At 53.6% G+C, this 19,364-nt stretch overlaps 2 protein-coding genes across 11 annotated transcripts in view; one reads left to right on the forward strand and one right to left on the reverse strand.

The window, feature by feature from the left end:
- PPP1R12B (protein phosphatase 1 regulatory subunit 12B) overlaps window positions 1-11,443 on the forward strand; it is a 602,395-nt gene extending 590,952 nt beyond the window's left edge. For all 3 annotated transcript variants that reach the window (XR_007774748.1, XR_007774749.1, XR_007774751.1), the window contains one exon: window positions 11,434-11,443. The gene's annotated coding sequence lies outside the window, so the exon portion shown is untranslated. The remainder of the gene's footprint in view (window positions 1-11,433) is intronic.
- Window positions 1-19,364, reverse strand: part of NAV1 (neuron navigator 1) — a 285,045-nt gene that overhangs the window by 178,725 nt on the left and 86,956 nt on the right. For 6 of the 8 annotated variants that reach the window (XM_050956065.1, XM_050956064.1, XM_050956063.1 and 3 more), the window contains exon 4: window positions 1,731-2,474. The exons of 1 other annotated variant lie outside the window; for it this stretch is intronic. In XM_050956065.1, the coding sequence (XP_050812022.1) occupies window positions 1,731-2,474 (744 nt within the window). The remainder of the gene's footprint in view (window positions 1-1,730; window positions 2,475-19,364) is intronic. One more of the 8 variants, XM_050956060.1, reaches the window with a different exon arrangement.

Raw genomic sequence — 19,364 nt, forward strand, 5'->3', positions numbered from 1 at the left:
GTTACAGAGAGTCCAGGGCTCCAGATGGGGACTAGAACTGCAGCAGCACCATGCCGGAGCATGATCACTGATGTTGTCAGACAGATGTCCCTAGTAATACCACGGGGGAGTGGGGGAGAGGATGGCCATAGTAACAGAGGGGATGGTCAGAGCAGAGCTGATACTGGGTATCCCTTCATCAAATGATTCTGTCTCTTAACAGGAGGCATCAGAGCATCTTTCGGCCCAGTAGCCTGCTTCTCATGCTTGTATTGCAGCTGTACCACAAACAAGGGACTCGACAGGGACTGGAACAGACCCTGGTAAGCGGCCACGCCCCCTTCTCCCACAGATCACTCCATGTCTGCCTGCCACGGGCACTCAGCAGCATTGCTTAGAGCACACACATCCCTCCCCCCCCCACACTCCATGAAACATCCAACCATTCCGCAGAGCCAGCGGTCAACAGCACACAACATTTCAGGGCACCCTGTGTTTACTGCATGAATGTCACCTCGGACAGCCCATGTTCAGCATTGCCAGCGCCTCCCTTCTGCCTGCGGACCCACAGCCTCCTGCCACCCCAGAGATCTGCCCTTTCACAGCTGTGATCATCACAGCTGCAAATACGAAAGTTGATTCATTTGCAGCTGCCTCTTCCTAGGATGCTAGGCACAATCTGTCATCCATTTTCCTCTTGAGTGTCACATTCCATCCCCCGCCGCACACACACGCCCTGACACAGATGCACACTATTATATATACACACACACACACACACACACACACACCCCAGCCCATCTTGTGGTCTCTGGTTGATGCCTGACATCTCACAGCTCTCTCTTCCCCATGTCAGTCATATCATGGCATGCACATCACTCCCCCCTCACACACAGACACACCAGCCCATCTTGTGGTCCCTGGCTGATGTCTGACACCTCACACCTATCCCTTCCCCGTTGTCAATGACACGGGTGACATAAGCATGACATGCACACCTTTACACACATGCAGGCCCAGCTTGTGGGCTCGGGCTGATCGCTGTATCTCACAGCTCTCCCTTCCCCTTGTCAGTTCCACCAGCCAAAGGACGCCCAGGAAAGCGCCGCTTTTCTACCCTGCACATTTCTGTTTCTGGGGGGCCGTTTGCTCTCTCCTCCCTGACGCCTTCCCCGGCTCCCTGTTCTAGCTCGCACGCCCCGCCAAGCCAGGGGGTTTCTCTCGGGCTAGGAAAGGCTCGCTTGGCCAAAGCAAGCATTGTTCTCCGGAGACAAAGTGTGTGTGTGCTGGGTGTGTGTGTGTGGGGGGGGTGTTATTTTTTAAGGCAGAACCTCAACGAAACACTGACAAATACGCGGGGGGGGGGGGAGCCACGTAAAGAGCCCCAGTGTGCCGGCGCCTTGCAGAATAAAGGAAGCGGGGAAGGACAAACCCAGGAGGAGACAAGTGGCTACTCCGGGACTCAGCATTTGCTCTAGGCACTTTTCACTCCTCCCCCTCCGCCAGTCCCTTTGATCGCAGCCTCAACTGGACCCAAATGCCGATACCAAGCCCCCTAAAGGGGAGAGGAGGTTCCCCCCAAACTCGGCCTCGCTTTCAGCCGCGGGCCCCTGGATTCCGGGGGGATAGGGGGCTGGGTTTCTGCCTCCTCCCCAAGCCCTACTCATTCATTCCCTCCTGGCTCAGCTGATCCCGCTCCGGAGTTGAACTCGCCGACGGTACCGGGTGCGGGGCGCGGGGACGGGACTCACCCAGCATCTGGCTGAAGAGCAGCTGCTCCAGGTCCCCCAGCACCGTCACCACGAGCTCCGGGTCCACCTTCAGGTAGGCTCGCTCCTCCTGCCCCTTCCCCGCCGGGCCGGGCGCCGGCGCCGGCTGCTGCTGCGGCTTCTCCCGGCCCTTGGCTTTGCTGGAGAGGAGCTCGTCGTCGGATTTGCTGTCCTCCGCCCCGTCGGCCTCGGGCGCCTTGCTCAGGGGCTTCACCTCGGCGTAGGGCCCGCGGGGGATGCGGCTGGGCTTGCCGAGGCTGGACGGGAGCGGGGCCAGCGGCGGCTTGGCCAGGCCGGGGGCGAGCCTGGCTTGGAAGAGGGAGTGCTCCGACTTGGAGAGGCTCTTGGACATGAGCGGGGCTTCCTTGGCTTTCAGCCCCCCGCGCCCGCCGCCCTTGGCCGCCTTGGCCATGTCGTCGCTCCAGCGGGGCTCGTAGAGCTGCATCTTCTTCTCGGCGTCGGTGAGGAAGGCCAGGTTGGTGAGGGACTTCTGCTTGCGCAGGCTGGGGCCGGGCGGCAGCCGGCTCTCCACGCTGCCCGACTTGAAGACCCGCAGCTCGTGCGCCCCGGGCGCTTTGGGCCGCTTGGGCATCATGCTGCCGCCCTTGCCCTCGGCCCCTTTCCGGTAGCCCTTCAGCTCCTCCGGCCCCTCGCCGCTGAGCTCCAGGCTTTTGAGGTTGGTGCCAAGCATCCCGCCTGCGCTGAAACCATTTAACACGCCGGCTGCTGGGTGGGGAGGAGAGGGGGGCACGGAGCGGGGAGAGAAGAGAGAGAGAGAGGCGGTGAGACCACGGGGGGGGGGGTGTCCAGCCCAGTCCAGCGCGCTCTGCTGCAGCCCCTCCGCGCTGCGCCGCGCCGCCGGCCGACTGAGACCCGGCGGAAGGTCCGGGCCCGCGGAAAGGGCCCTCCCCCTCCGCCGCCTGCCTGCCTGCGATGCTCAGCCAGCGAGGGGAGGGGACGGGGGCAGGGCCGGCTTCTATTTCGAGCGCTAGGGGAGGGGAGGCTGCGCGCCCGGGTGTGCGCAGGGCTGGCGGTGGGTGGGTGCGTGGGGGGGGGGGGGATGCGGGCTGGTTCCCTAAAGAGCCCAGAGGAGCCAGCGCCCCGCCTCGCCCCCCCTACATAGGCGAAAGGTGGCTTCGCCCCATACCCCGCCCCTCCCGACACCTCTCCGCGGTCCCTGCCCTGGATCGCCTGCGTTCCCACGGGCAGCCGGAGCGCAAAGCGCACGGCCGGTTTGCAAAGGGTCTGCTGCACCCAGGGGCGGCCCCCTGCCCCATCGCCTCTGGAGCCTGGCCCCACGGGCGCCCCTGCCACCCCCCTGTCCAGAGCACTGTGCTCCCCAGTAGGATGTGCTCGGGGGGAAGCGAGGGGGCCAACCCTGAGCTCCGTTCCGTCGGGCCCCAGGCGTGTCCTGGCTGCCCCAGCGCTTCCAAGGCTCTCGCTCCACGTGTGAGTGGGGGGACGCAGCGGGGGATCGGGGATCACACGGGCCGGCCGCTCCCAGATCCAGAGAAGGCAGCCAGGAAAAAGCCTTCTTCCAGACCCCGTCTTGGGCCACAGCTCAATAGCTGCTCGCTCCATTCCCCGGATTCAAAAGCAGCACCCTGACTGTGCCCTCTCAAAGCGCTCAATAGCCCTGTGAGGCAGGGCATATCATTATCCTCAGCGTACGGGGGGGGGGGGGGAAACTGAGTCACGAAGCTAGTAAGTGACTTTTCTAGTGTGGCAGCACAGTGTGTCGGAGTCTGGGATGGAGTTCTGACCCCAGTGCCCTGCTTGGGGCTGCACCCCCTGATCTCACAACTGCTTTACCAGGATGTCCTGGCACACAGGGCTTGAAGCAGGCACCCCCCTAAAGAGCAGGGGTTGGAACGTCTACGTCCTTGGCTGGGAGTAGAGATGCTGCTGAGGGGGCTGAGGAAAGGGGAGCATCAGAGTTAGGGTGGCAAATATGTGCTGGGGTGAGAAGCGCCTGCTCAGGCTGCACAGAGAGAAATACCTAGGCCTTGTCATTCGGGCTAGCTCAGGACTGTATAAAGAAAAGCTGGACTTGGTGGACAAGAAGTGGAAGCCGCGTGGGTGCTGAGGAAAAGCAGAGCTGCCCATGGGTGCTCCGGAGAGGTAGAGTGCCTGCGGACACTGAGGGGAAGAGGAGCCTCCTGCATGGGATGAGGAGAAGCCAAGCCACCAAGCAATGCTGAGGAGTAGCAGAGCCACCCGTGGGTGCTGAGAAGTGCACCCATGGGTGCTGAGAAGCAGAGCCACCTGTGGATGGTGAGGTGAAGCGGAGCTATCCGTGGGTGCTGAGGAGAAGCAAAGCCACCCCATGATGCCAAGGAAAAGCAAAGCCACCCATGAGCAATGCGGAGAAGTGAAGCTGTGGGTGTTGAGGAGAAGCAAAGCTGCCTGTGGGTGCTGAGGGGAAGGCAGAGCCACCCATGGGTGCTAAGGAGAAGCAGAGCCACCCATGGGTGATGAGGAGAAGCAGAGATAGCTGTGGGTAGTGAGGAGAAGTGAAGCAATCTGTGGGTTCTGAGGAGAAGCAGAGACACCCGTGGGTACTGAGGAGAAGCAGAGCTGCCCATGGGAGCTGAGGAGAAGGCAGAGGCCCAGCCCAGAAACAGAAAGCAAAGGCTGGGAGGGCTGAGGCTCAGCTGGCCCACTGGAAGTCTGCAAACATCTCAAGAGCAAATGCCTATTGGAGGAAATTGCCTCTCGGCTCTGCCCCTGACTCATTGCGAGGCTGGGTTGTGGTGAGCCAAGCCTGCTCCAAACCCAGACAAGATAACTGGGAGCGGGCCTGTTCACTTCACATGGACAGACAATGACTTGGAGCCTCCCCATGGTCCGCCCTCCCCCACAATGTCTGGCCTGCTTAGTCACAGCAATGACCCTGCAGAGGCTCTGTACTGAGGTCCCAGCTCTGGTGAGTTTGGGAAAGTTTGGAGGGAATGTCCAACCACAAGCCTGAGGGGCCCATAGACCTTCCCTATGCCCAGGTCCGGTTGCTGCAGGATCATGGAGCAGTTTGTCTTTGCAGCCGTCTAGGATGTCCAGAGAGCAAGGCTGCTCTGGCATGTCCACATGTGCAGAGCTGGATGGTGAAAGGAGCTAATCATCCTCTGTTCCCCAGGGGTCAGTGGGAAGGAAGGAGGGGGCCCCAGCCAGGGCTGGTGCAAGGATGTTTTGCGCCCTAGGTGAAACTTCCACTTTGCGCCCTCCCCCGTCCCCAAGCCCCTGCCCTGAGGCACCCTCCCATGGCAGCTCCCCCCCTCCACCCTGAGGTGCCCCACCGGTGGCAGCTCCCCACCCCCCATCCTCCACCCTGAGGCACCCCCCCAGCTCACCCTTGCTCCGCCTCCTCCCTGAGCACGCTGTCGCTGCTTCACTTCTCAATCAGCTTAGGTGCCGCAAGTCTGGGAGACGGGAGAAGTGAAGTGGCCACGGTGTGCTCGGGGAGGAGGCGGGGCAGGGGTGAGCTGGGGCGGGGAGCTCCTCTGCATGCTGCCCCCCCTTACTTGCTGCAGGTGGCCCTCCCCATGCTCCCCTGCCCCAGAAAATGCCGCCTCCCAAATCCTAGTGCCCTAGGCGACCGCCTAGGTCACCTAAATGGTTGCACCGACCCCGGCCACAGCCCTCAGCACCGGATTGAACTGAACCCACAGCACACCTTACAGCTGTCCTGCCAGCACAGTCTGTCTCCCCCCATAATGCGGGGAGCAGGGACTCTGGGGCAGTTTCTACATGCCAAGCACCGCACTGCAGGATGGAGCTCAGGAGACAGGCCCGGGTTGGTGCAGTGTGCTCATGATTTCCATCTGTTTTTATACACCACCTGTCCCTGTGGTATCTGCTCCACTTTATCACCACGGCTCTTCAGCCACAGTGCTGCCCAACCTGCCTGACCCTGTAGGTGTGCCCCATGAGGGGCCGGCTCATCTCCCCAGGCGCCGGGTTTAGTGCCTGCCTGTGACCATCTCTGCACTGTACTCTGCAGTCCTACCTGCTGCCCTGTCCTCAGGAGTCCCCCGGCAGCTCTCTCCAGGTCTCATAGTCCTGACCCACTGTCCGGAGGGTGGGGATTGTTAAACCCATTTTGTGGCATAACTTGCTCCAGCTTATACAGTTAGAGTAGGTGGAAGAGGCAGAAATAGAACCCAGGAGTCCTGCCTGCCCAGTCTCCTGCGCTAGCTGCAATACCACGTTTTAGAGTGACTCAGCTGCCTCAATGCTCCAGACAGCACGTCCAACTTCCCCCCCCCCCACCTGGCTACCTGGGGGCACCTGCTCAGAGGACGTGAAAGCAATCAGCCATCTGAAGATGGGCACCTCCAATCTCAGCCAAAGCGCATTGAAGTCAATGGAAAGACTCCAGCTGGATCAGATCCCTATCACTGCATTGACACGCTGGGCCCTGAGAGTGGTGGGTGCAGCTGTGGCCCCTCTGGGAGAGAAGGCAAAATCGTGGCGGCAGGCAGGCCCAAACAAGGAGCCAGACTCACAGGACTCCAGCAGCCTCTGACCCCCCTGTGGAAGGCAAGTCTGCGTGAATCTGTCTGCCCATCTCTAATATTCCAAGGGAATTAAGGGCAAAGCCGGGAGTGGGTTCTGGTTATCATCATTTTTTGTTAATTACTCTTCCCTTAGGAGGGGGGAATTAATTCTATCTGGTGACCTCACGCAGGATTCCATGGCAACCGACAAAATATATTGCATTAGGGCACATTACTATGCTATAGAGATAAGAGGGAGGGAGGAGACTTGGAAAAGCAGAGAAAACTCGTACAGACAGACCAGAGCTCCTTGGGATCCAATTCTGCAGTCCTTTCTTAAGCAAAACTCCCTGTGACGGGAAGATGGGGCCCTTAGCCACTGAGAATCACAGGAAACAGGGACTGAGATAAGCTGGGGAGCAGATCTCCTTGGGGAAGCAATGTCTCCTAGGGATTCGAGCACAAGCCTGGGAGTCAGGACATTAATTCTCATCCTGGCACTGGCTCGCCTTGGGCAAGTCTCTTCCATCTCCCTTAGCCGCCCATCCAAGGATTCAAGGAAGCTACTTGCATGAGTAAGGCCAAGAGGATCTGGGCATGCTTCTGCCTTATTGCTAGGTTCTGGATTGACTCTGTCCCAGGCATCTGGTCTGGCTCATAGATTCTAAGGGCAGAAGGGACCACTGTGATCATCCAGTCTGACCTCCTGTATGCCACAGGTCAGAGAACTGCCCCAGAATCATTCCTAGAGCAGAGCTTTTAGAAAACACACCCTATTTTGATTTTAAAATTGTCAGAGATGGAGAATCCCCCATGGCCAATGGTTAATTACCTTCCCTGTTAACAATTTACACCTTATTTCCAGTCTGAATTTGTCTGGCTTCAACTTCCAGCCATTGGATCATGTTAGACCTTCCTCTGTTAGACTGAAGGGCCCATTATTAAATATTTGTTCCCCATCTAGATACTTACAGACTGTGATCAAATCACCCCTTCGCATTCTCTTAGTTATGCTAAATAGATTAAGCTCCTGGAGTCTATCACTAGAAGGCAGGTTTTCTAATCCTTTAATCATTCTCGTGGCTCTTATGTGAACCTTCTCCACTTTATCAACCTCCTCCTTGAATTGTGGCCACCAGAAATGGACCCAGCATTCCAGCAGTGGTCACACCAGTGCCAATAGGTAAAATAATTTCTCTGCTCCTACATGAGATTCCTGTGCATCCCAGGGTTGCATTAGCTCTTTTGATCAGAGCATCACACTGGGAGCTCCTGTTTATCTGATTAGCCACCATCACTCCCAAATCTGTTTCAGAGTCACTATTTCCCAGGACAGAGTCCCCCATCCTGCAAGTATAGCCTGCATTCTTTGTTCCTAGAGGTATATATTGACATTTGGCCATAATAAAACATAAATTGTTTGCTTGCACCCAATTTACCAAGTGATCCAGATCACTCTGAACCAGTGAGCTGTCCTCTTCATTATTTACCACTCTCAATTTTTGTGTCATCTGCAAACTTTATAAATAATGATTTTATGTTTTCTTCCAGGTCATTGATAAAGATATTAAATAGCGAAGGGCCAAGAACTGACACTTACAGGAACCCAATGGAAACACATCTGCTTGATGATGATTCCCATTTCCAGTTACAAGTTGAAACCTACCAGTTACCCAGTTTTTAATCCATTTAATGTTATATTGTTCTACCTTTTTAATCGAAATGTTGTGCACTACCAAGTCAAATACCTTACAGAAAGCTAAGCGTATAACATCAACTCTATTACCTTTATCAACCAAACTTGTAATCTCAAAAAAGATACCAAGTTAGTTTGACAGGATCTGTTTTTCATAAACCCATGTTGATTTACATTCATTATATTATCCTCCTCTAGTTCATTATTAATTGAGTCCCATATCAACCACTCCATTATCCTGCCCTGGATCAATATCAGGCTGACAGGACTACTATTACCCGGGTCATCCCATCTACCCTTTTTAAAACTAGCACAATATTAACTTCCTTTCAATTCTCTGGAACTTCTCCAGTGCTGCAAGACTTACTGAAAATCAACATTAACTGTCCAGTGAGTTCCTCAGCCAACTCTTATAAAACTCTTGGATGCAAATTATCTGGACCTGCTAATTTTAAAATGTCTGTATTCAGTAGCTTCTGTTTAACATCTTCCAGAGATACTAGTGGAATGGAAAGAGTGTTATCATCACATGATGAGATCACATTACCTGTTTTCCCCCAAACAGAACAAAAATAGTTATTGAACACCTTTTCTGCACTATTATTGATCATTCTACCATTTCCATCTAGTAATGGACCAATAACATTGTCAGGATTCTTTTTGTTCTCAGTATATTTTAAAAACGCCTTACTGTCCTTAACACTGTTGTCCATAGATTTTGCCTTGTGCCCCTTGGCTTCCCTTATCAATTTTCTACAATTCCTGACTTCTGATTTATATTAATTACTGTCAACTTCACTCTTCTTCCATTTATTATATAATTTTTTGCAGCTGCCTTCAATTCCCCTCTAAACCAACCAAGTAGTAGTTGTTTTTTTTTATTAGCACAGCCTACTTCCTAAATTATGGAACTGATCCTGTGTGCATAATTGTGGGCCTTTTTGGGCATCTAGTTCTGAAATTATTCCCAATGATTATTTACATTCTTCTGGTTATATTCTTCCTTCTAGCTGATTTGACTCATAATTGTTTTCAGCTCTGTGAAATTGTCCCTATTAAAGCACCGGGTGTGTAGATAGATAGATAGATAGATAAGATTATTGGTCTGGACTTTATTCTGCTTGCACATGATAAATGTGATCAAGTCATGATCACTTGTACCTAAGCTACCATTAACTTTTAGTTCTGTGATCAGTCCCTCTTTATGTGTCAGGACAAGGTCTAATATAGAATTTCCCCATGTGAGCTACACTTTCTGGTTGATTCTTTAGGATGAGATTGTCAGATGCCTAGGAGATTTGGATGCCCAATTCCCATTAATTTGGAGCACCCATATCTCTTAATCAGCAGCTTCACACAGCCCAGGGACTTTATCTGTATTGATTGTCTGTGGCAGCTGCCGTATAAATGGGCTAGACACAAATAAACTAATAATCAATTGTTAGGATGGGGTAACCAGCCCTGCACCAAGCCAGCGAGGGTTAACAAGCTGCTGTGGCTGACTCAGCCCCTCCCCGATACACCTGCATGCTCTGTCAGGTAATGAAGGGACAGCTCAGTTGTTAGCTGACCCCGAGGAGAACAGACCTCTTATTCTTTGCTCCCTGAATAGGGATGGCCCAGGACTTCTGCAGACTGTCAGAGCCCTGCTGGGGGAGGTATGCCTAGCCCAGGACTACTGCATTTGTTTTGGGACAATTTTTTCTTTGGATAACTATAAAAGGACATCAAGTATCAGAGGGGTAGCCGTGTTAGTCTGGATCTGTAAAAAGCAACAAAGAGTTCTGTGGCACCTTATAGACTAACAGACGTATTGGAGCATGAGCTTTCATGGGTGAATACCCACTTCATCAGATGCATGTGAAAGGATGCTTGACCCAGGCTGGGCTGCTTGTGATTCCCAGAGTCACAGCATTTAGGCCAAAAGGTAGCAGCTGAGGGGCTTGCTGAGACTGTTTTAGGGACCTCCTGCCCAAGACGCTTGTGGGGAAACTATTTAAACTCTATGGACCTTTTGCCCCCGAGCCGAGCCTGTCCTATGCAGCCATAATTGTCAAGGAATCATAATAGAAAGCGAAAAGTTGATGCCAGAAATCCAGCACCTAAGCTTTCTAGTCCTCAGCTGACAGCCCTAAATCCAGCTGTGCAGACTTGAACCCCAAAGCAGGGTCTAGCAGGCTAATTTGCACCTCGCTAGTTCACTCACCCTGTAACTCACACCCCCCCAAACCCAGCGGCCCCTCCTCATTGCTCAGCACAGGGTTTAACAGAAGTGACGATCCAGTAGGGTGGTCTCCTTAGCTGGAAACCATACTGCAGCATAATTACTGCATCCAAGAGAGGCATCAGGAACTCACACCAGGCTAAGGCAAACAACCCCAGGTCAGTGCGTGAGGCCGGCTCCTTCCTTTCACCATGTGTGCATGCTCACCTGCTAATTTGCTACCAAGAGGTCTCCAGTCAATCATTTGCAAATGGGCCATCCTCACTTTAGCTGATTTTGGACATCTCCCTTTTTCAGGTGCCCAACCGGATGCCTCCCAAAATGGAGGCTCCGAAAAATCAGAGGCCCTCTTTGAAAATGTGGCTGTGTGGGCTGAGTCCATGTCAGACAGGCACTTGTTTTGCCCTTTGTGCCCTCTGACGAACCATACTATGAAAACTGTCAAGACCAACTCGCTGAAGGGACCTATCGCGCTGCAAAAATGAGAGGTCTGTAATAGGACTCTCACTGGGACTTGGACTGAGTTCTGTCCCTTTAAAGAATCATTTCAGCTAGAGAAGTTTCAGACGCTCCCTAAACCAACCTCTCCCTTTTCTCTTCTCTCCCTTTCTTTTTATATTCTCTGCACATCCCTGGAGTATCCCACCATCCTCCACTGCAGAGCCAGCTCCTGGCTGCCGTGGCAACAGCCATCCCAGTATCGGTCAATAAAATAACAACCCAGAGAGGTCTGGAGCATTTGTAAGACCAATTTGCAAAGGGATTTTTTTGGGGAGGGGGTCTGATTATTCCTCTAAGAAATGAGGTAACTAGATTTCCCTCCCTCTCCCCCCTCAAACCTCTCACTGTATCACTGGCAGCACAGAAGCCTGCAAAATACAATGAGCTGGAATAAATGTCTGTGAATGGTTCATTGAAGAATGACTTTGTAAACGTGGAATCAACCATCAGATTGGAAGGGGGTGAAGATGCCAGGCACATAGTGGCTTCTGCATGGAGGAGATTAATTCGCCAGTGATTTTCTCCTCGTGACTCTCAACCCAGATATAACATTCCTCTATGCAGAGGGCATCTGTACGGGGAGCCCATTGGCTGTGTCTTGCTTGCAACACTGAATTCTCTGCTCTCTCTCTCTCTCTGCATCCTCCGAGCAATGGGTCATTCCTGGAGCGCAAAGGAAAACTGAAAGGGTGGGTGGGGGGAAGACAGAGGAGAGAGCGAGCAATGGCCAGTGCTTGAGCATGTATAATAGATTGTTGGAATCCAATCAAGTCATTAGAGGAGGAAAGAGACAATGTTGCTGTATTCATCTTTCCATTTAACAGCAAAGAAGGGGCTGGCAAGGGAAGTTTAATCTTGGCTGTAGCAGGATGTGACCTGCTAAAGGGCTTTACCATCTCCCAGCAAAGCACTGGGATCAGCGTAGCCAATGGGATTTAGGCACTGAACCTGCTTAGGGGCTTTTGAAAATCTTTGCCTCTCCAGGCACCTGGATCCCTTTGGAAATGAGTCATTTAGGCACTTCTGAAAATTTGATCCTAAATCTCCTTGTTTTGTGGAGGGTCAGAGTGCAGGAGGTGGCGGGTGTGAGGTGGAGAGGCTGATGGGGCATGGGGACGGTAGGGGTGGCCTTCAGGACATCAGCACTGGCCTCGTCTGCGCTGACTGCCTTTTGGAGGTTGTTAAATGGAGCCGCTCGGGGTGAGGGAGCTAAGTTGTCCAAACTGAACCTTTTCGCAGAAATGTCTCCGCTTCAGTGAAAGTTTCCTCAGATCCAGGATGGAATTTCTGGTCAAAGCCAGAGACAGACTGACCCACCCCAGTATAGCCAAAAGCCTAGCGGTGAGGGCCCTCACCCAGGTTCAAATCCCGCCTAACCCCTAGGCTAGAGCATCAGTGTCTCTGTGAGCCACTGAATAGATTTAATTCTTTATCTCAAGTGGAACAGCTTCAAAAGGAGAGGTTGACTCTATAGCTCCATGGCAACGGCACCTGGCTGACCCAAGTGCAAGCCCCTACTCTGAGTCAGGCAAAGCAGGGGTTGACCCTAGGTCTCCCATACCCCAGTTGAGTAGCCTAACCACTTGGCTATGCTGGAATGGGTCTGTAACCTCCTCCCCAACTCCATCCCGGGGTCAGGCCAGTTTCCCATGCGCAACAGCCCAGCAGCTGTGCTAAATCAGAGCAAGGAGAAGTTCACATGTGGGGAGAGCTTGTGATGGGAAAGAAATGGCCCCACATCACCCCAGCAAGATGAATCCCCCGCCATTCGCTGGCAGGAGCTCCAGGATCTGAGGGTCTATTTTTCACTCCAAGCACCACAGCTGAGTGCAGTTCTAATGTACGTTTCCAAATCCCAGCTCAGAAGGGCTGCCAACGAAGCCATTCCGCATGCAGAGATCTAGGGGTGTTAGGTGCTTGAGGATGGGACTGGAGTGACAACTGTGGCGAGCCATGGGTCTGCTGACCCACTGGTGGCTGAGAGCACCGCTGTCAATGCCGGAGCTGCTCCAGGCGTGCGAGCCTGAGTCCCTTCGTTCGGTTCCCATGCCGCTGCTGCCTCCTGAGCAGGCCCCGTGACTAATCTGCGCTCTCAGCCCAGACTCAGAGCTCCGCCAAGCCGGATAGTGTTACACCCATGAGGCTGAGGGGCCAGGAGGAACCGTTTCCAGAAAGAGGTTGTCATTTTCACACGGATTTGGTGAATTAAACACTCTCCCTAGCACCTGGAGATGGGCTGCAGCTGGAAGAGAGGGGTTTCTATTTTCCCAGGCAGGCTGAGGGCTGGGAACAGCTGGGCCCTGCTGGCACCGGGATTTGCCCACAATGGGCTCCCAGCCTCATGTGGCCATAAGGACAGAGAGACAGTGGGAAGGGAGGGACAGGACCAGAGCCCACCTGCCCCAAAGAGCTTACAGTCTAAATGGGCAAGGGAGGTGAAGGGAAGGGGAAACTGAGGCACTGAGAGGCTCTTTAAGCCAATGCCTTAAAAACCCACACTCTGTGCAGGTGTAACTGGATGAAATTCTCTGGCCCGTGCTATGCAGAAGGTCAGACCAGATGATCAGAATGGTCCCTTCTGGCCTTAAAAGCCATGATTTAGTCAGGCACGGCCCTTAAAGGCTCCATGTCCCTTTCCAGAAGAGTGGTGGCTTCTCACCTCCCCACAAGTACAGTGGTGAGTCAGCTGTGGTCCTGCCGCCAATGGCAGACATCTCAGCGATGTCAGTGGGGCAGGAGCAGGTGCCCAGACTGCAAAGCACTTTGACTGAGAGGAAGTATCTGGGATTCTGCTGCAGGAGCTACAGAATTGGAGGCTGGAGGGTAATGGGGACCAATCCTTAACTCTTACATAGGGCTTCCCAGCTGTAGATCACAAAGTGGGGAGTCATATTACAAATGAGAAAACTGAGGCACACAGAGGGAACTCAACTTGCTCAAGGTCACAGAGCCAGTCAGTGGCAGAGACATGATCAGAACTCAGGGCACTCCCAGTCCTTGGGAAAATCCGGCTGGGGACACAGGCTAAGCTGATGACCTGTTAGAAGTTTATGCCTCACCACACTACTCCCTTAGTTACTTTAGCCCCGTTGCCTCATCAGCTGGATGTTGGTGACCTAATCATTGTGGGCAGGGGAGGATCCCAAGCCGAACAGCCATTTCCGAAACAAAGGGTCAGAGGGCGAGGGCAGGAAAGTGGCACATAATGCACCAGAAGTGAATGGCCAGGTAGATGTGGGTTTCCAAGAGGCAGAACGGCATGCCAGGCACCTCAAAGGCACCCATGGGGGTGTGCATTCTGGGTGCCCCCGTGACTGAGCTGCAGTGGATATGAATTGTTACAGAGCAGAGCTGCTCAAGACTTGAGCTCTAGGGGTCTCTGGTTCAGTCCCTGGGGTGGTGGCTGTCACACGTATTCAAGGCACTCCAACCTTGGGAAGTGATGGAGCTGAGCTCACAGCTGGTCGGTGACCCAGCAACAGTAAGGAGCGAGGCAGGGATGGGGTGGGCCGGGTGCTTCACGTGGAACAAGCTTCCCGCAGCTTGGCGATGGCAGATACAGCAGAGAGAAGCCACAGAACCCGGGGGGAAACCAGAGTCACAAACAGCCCAGCTGCTCCTTGATGAGGGAGCTGCAACTCTAGTAGTACTGGGGTTTTCCTTAAAGTGCAACCCCTGCTGCCCACCACCATGCCCAAGATGCTTGGTCATTTAAGTCACAAGGTTACAGCTTCTGCTCCCTGATTGGCTGAGCAACACTTTTTAAAAGAGGAGAATAATAAATGCTGACCAGCATAGAGTGAGGGCCCCTGGGGCCACGGAGAGAGGCACCCAAACAGCAGTCATAGCTTTGACAAAACCCACCTTGCACAGCTGTTTGTGGACAGCAAACAGGGAAGAGGCATGGCCGTGGCTGCTGTCACGGACTCACAGATCGTGCCCACTCTCGGCCCCGTGTGGTCCGTGGGCAATGCCCCTTCTAGTGAGACAGACCTTCTCGGAGGTCCACTCTCTCTTGGGGTCAAGCCCTTCCACCTCCTGGAACCACACCTCTCTGAGCCTTAGCACACCTGTTTCTCGCCGTGGGCCCCCTCAGGGAGTCCACACGCTCTGGACCCCCTGGGCCTCCTCACCCCCGAATAGGTTGATGCAACCCTGTTCTCTAGACCGGAGTGACTCTGAGCTAGCATAAAACAGGAGGGTTTATTGAGAGTTGAACACAGTGCAGGAAACTCTCAGGGCCTTGGGCCTGGCCTCCCTCAGCCCAGCACATTCCAGTCTCCCTGCAGCCGGGGGGCTCTGCCTGCTCCCCCTCTCCAGCCCAGAGCCACCCCTGCTTCCCTGCTGGGCCTAGATATCCCTGGCCCCAAGCCCTGCCTCTGTCCATTGTCTTCTCTCCAGGTAAACAGGGTCGTAAACATGATGGCCTGGGTCTTCTCTCCTCTCAGCCCTCCTCTGGCCCCTCTGGCTGGAACCGGCGGCTGGTCAGATCACCAGGGTCCTCTCTTCGCTGCCCATTGTCCTCCCACTGGCCAGAACCGGTTGTGACTCCCGAGCTGAGTCTCTGGGTCACCAGTTGCTGGGGTTTCCATCCTCCAGGCCATCGGCTGGGGTCCCAAGTTCCCTCTCCGGTCCTCTGTACCAACAAACTGCCTCTCCCCTCACCCCGTTAAACCAGTAACACCTGGGGACGTTGAGTCCCACTCCCTCTGCATGCAACCCACTGGAAAACACAGAAAAACCAAGAAAACCCCCCACTTGGTCACAGCTGCACTGAACAGTGGCTTACAACTTGAATGCAGTTGTGCACACGGGCTTTACAGGATTTGACCAGTTCTATTGGTGAGTAATAAGATCCCACAAATCCACGGCAATCCGCTGCCTTCTCATTCTCTCTCACACCCCCACACCCTCTGATTCTTGCATTCCCTCCCAGGCCTTACTGGGCTAAGCCCCATGGAAGTCAGTGAGAGTTTGACCTGGATGACAACCTCAGGATTTCCCCTAGAGCCAGACACTGGGCATGAGCTTCTTAGGGCCAGCTTAGGGGAAAGGTACCTGTATGTAAACAGGAGTAATTCTCCATATTTAATCTCCATTGCAGTGGTGTCTGGGCTGCACCCACTGGGCTGATCACTAGCCCCTTGTTCGCTTCATGGCCATGCAGGCAAATTAGGGCAGAATCCCCTAATGGGGCTGTAATCCCCTTACACTGTGTGAGCCAACCCCTCTTTCTCTGTGTCGATTTGCACACTGGGCCCAGCCATGGCTAATTCCGGCACTGAATGGCACCTGCTTTCCAAGAGTTCCCCTCACTGCTGCTCCTCGGCCCATTCTGCATGCTGGCGGAACTGGACATTCCTTAACCCCACCAGCCTGGCCATTCTCCCCACTCATGCTGGCTTGGCTCTAGGCTAGTGTATGTGCATGGTGGGGTGGGGCGGGACAGGGCACACAGCACTCTGCTGCTCTGAGTCAGCCCAGTGCTCTCTGGGGCAGCAAGCAGAATTTAGAGCAGCCCTGAGGTTGTTCTAGTTAATACCAGGGGTTGTTCTGGCAGCTGGCCAGCTTAGAGCTACTTTCCCCCACATCACTCTCCTCAGCTGAGAATCCAGCCGTCAGTGTCCAGGGATGGAAGAAACCTGTTTCTGAGTGACCAGCTACTGGGCAGGTGCAGTGTACTACGGCGGGGGAATGCACATGCCCGCAATGACCTGGCTGGGCCCTGTTAGCCAGGGACTGAAGAAATGTTGCGAGGCCTTAGCCTGAATCTTGACACACTCATGGCAGGGTATAGCAATGGCCATCCACTGCAATAGGGAAGAGCAGAAACTGTCCTCTGACTACCAAGGGGATGTCTACAGTACAGCTGGTTCCAGCGCAGGTAGGCAGATGTGCAGGCTCCACTCCAGCGAGCACACTCAAAATAGCTGTGTAGACGTTGCAGTGCGGGAGGTGGCACAGGCTAGTTGCCCGAGTGGTGGTGGTGGTGATGATGATGATGATGATGAAGTCTCACGTCTCTTACACATCAGACCAATGCGAGAACCACCACTGCGGTTACATGTGGGCCAGGCCTGTTCATCCACCACCAGCGCAGGCTGTGCTTTCCTTGCTTTGCACAATTCACGTTCTTCACACAAAGCGTTAAGGCGCCTTGCTTCAAAGCGGGCAACGGCCACATGACAACTCTGCTGCCACCTTGCTCTGTGATGGGCTGCTGCTTGGGTGAACCTGAGAGGCTTTCAAGTTTGACTTCAGCGTGTCTTTATATTGTATATGCGGCCCACCATGAGAATGGTTGCCTTGCTTTAGCTGGCCATAAAATATGGCCTTGCGTATTCTCCAGTCGTCCATATGAATGAGATGCCCAGACCAACACAGCTAGCTTGAGCAGGCCCGACACACCCTACAGCAGCTTTTCCTCCTGGTATTAAACACTCAGAACTCTGGGCTATTGATGCAGATCAGTGCAATGCTGCAGCCCACTTGACAGAACCTCCCACTGCCTAGTGCTATCTCTGACTCGGCTCCTCTCCAAATTCTCCCTTTTGGGTTTCCAGAACTGAAATGGTCAAGCCTGTCCCTCGCCCACTCTTCTCCCTGCTTCCAGCACATGCTGAGCCCGAGAACCTAACAGAGATTTACAGAGGAACCAGTATCACAGGCTCCCATGTGACAGCTGAGGAAACTGAGGCAGGAAGAGGGGAAGTGGTTTGCTCAAGGGCACACGTTGAATCAGCTGGGGAGTCAGGAACAGAGCCCTGCTCTCTGCCTGCCAAGGAGAAGCCCCGTCCTGGCTTTGTGTGGAGCTGCAGAGTTCTCCTCTGAAACACCCCAGACAGTCTTTCCAAGAGGGGTAAGGTTCAGCCAATCCCACTGTCCCTCGTTGCACTGGCGCTTGAAGCAGGGTTATGAGACTGACTGGACACTGTCCAGCTGGTAACCAGTGGCCCAACTCCGCATAAGGGCCTGATCCTGGCAGCTGCACAGCACCCTCCTCTCCATTGGCTTCTGTGGGTGTGGAGGCCATTCAGCACCTTGCAGGAGCCTCTTGGAACCAAGCACAGCCAGGGCTGCTGACACGTTAACCCCCGGCTCCCATGCATTTCTGGGGCTGGGACATCCCCAGGCAGCATCGCTAGGAAATCAGCCACACCTGGGGAGAAAGGCTGGAGCCAGGGTAGTGGGGGGTACCTTTTTAACAGAGCCAGGGTGAGTTTGGGCACAAACCCAGAATAGGCAGATTCTGTCCGAAGGCCTCAGTCACAGTCCCTTTAACCAAAGAGCCATTCTCCTTACCAGGCTCCTAGAGAGATACAAGGAGTTTCCCAGAACAGACAGTGTAATGGAGCCTGGTTCCTACCATGAATGCAGACAAGGTCACAGATCGATGCCTCCACCCTGAACATTTCTATGCAGAGGCCACGTCAGTTAGGTAACCCTGCCAGAGAGCCAGGCAGACCAGTATACTAAGATCTAGGAGGATAGCCAGGCGGAGAAGATACTAACAGGTAGCAGGGCAGACCGACAGATGTGTAGACTAGGAGCTCAGAAAATAGAGAGCTAAGGGAGTGAGGTAATACGTTTTACTGGACCAACTTCCCTTGGTGAAGGAGACGAGCTTTCAAGTTTCCACAGAGCTCGGTGTAACTCGAAAGTGTCTCTTCCACCGACAGAAGTTAGTTCCGTAAAACATCTGACCTCACCCACCTCATCTCTCTAATATCCTGGGCCCAACATAGCTACAGCACCACTGCAAACCACAGAGGAGGATAGACAAAGTATGCTGAGGGCTGGCTGGCTATTCCCAGCGGACCTTTGGTAGAAATATCACGACTATTTAACATGATAGGTATATAACACCTCACATTGCTGGATGGATTGGTTAAGGTTTATTTTCTAGTGCTACAGCTCTGGGCACATTTACAAGATTCAAACAGACATTATAAATGTCAGCATCCTTGTCCATTGTGCGTGCAGGGTCAGAGTGCAAAGAGCTCACCTCCTACAACTGGGCCCTGATTTTTAGACTCCCTCAGCACCCGTTTAAGCACCTACCTAAAGGCCAGACTCAAACCCTGTGGAGTTACTCCTGATTTACACCTGACACCAGAGCTTGGCACCCAGGACTCGCAGCCCCTCTGAAAATCTGGCCACTTCTTTCAGTGCCCGACTGGGAGTAGAGTCTATTGAATATCTGCACCATAATAACCTGCCTTTCCCTGCACTGGCTGCTTATGGCTGCCCACCAATGCACTCCTCCAAAGCTCCATGCCTAGCCACCACTTCCCCACATGCCTCAGGAAAATGAAGCACCTTTCAGCATGTCTGTCAAGAGAGGACACGAGGGGCAGCGTTAAGGGGCTCTCACAAACAGCCTGCCAACTTCACCTTTCTGTTTAAATCAAGAAGGATTCTAGTTTGAGGGCCTCTTCTGCTTGCACTGCAGCTGCAGTGCTGGGAGGAGACAGGATCTCAGATCACTGCAGGCTTCACATTACCCTTCATATACCCCTGCAAGGGTGGTTTTGTTTGTTCCTTCTCTTGGTACTGACTAAATCCTGGATTGTGAGCTCCCTGGGGCAGCAGTTGCCTGTGTACTATTTATCTGTACAGTGCTCAGCCCATGGTGCCTCAATTGGGGTCCTCAGAAATAATAAATAATAGAAATTATTAGAAATAATAGATTAGAAATAAAA

Source organism: Gopherus flavomarginatus, chromosome 5 (assembly GCF_025201925.1).
Source record: "Gopherus flavomarginatus isolate rGopFla2 chromosome 5, rGopFla2.mat.asm, whole genome shotgun sequence".
NCBI classification, from domain to species: Eukaryota; Metazoa; Chordata; order Testudines; family Testudinidae; genus Gopherus; species Gopherus flavomarginatus.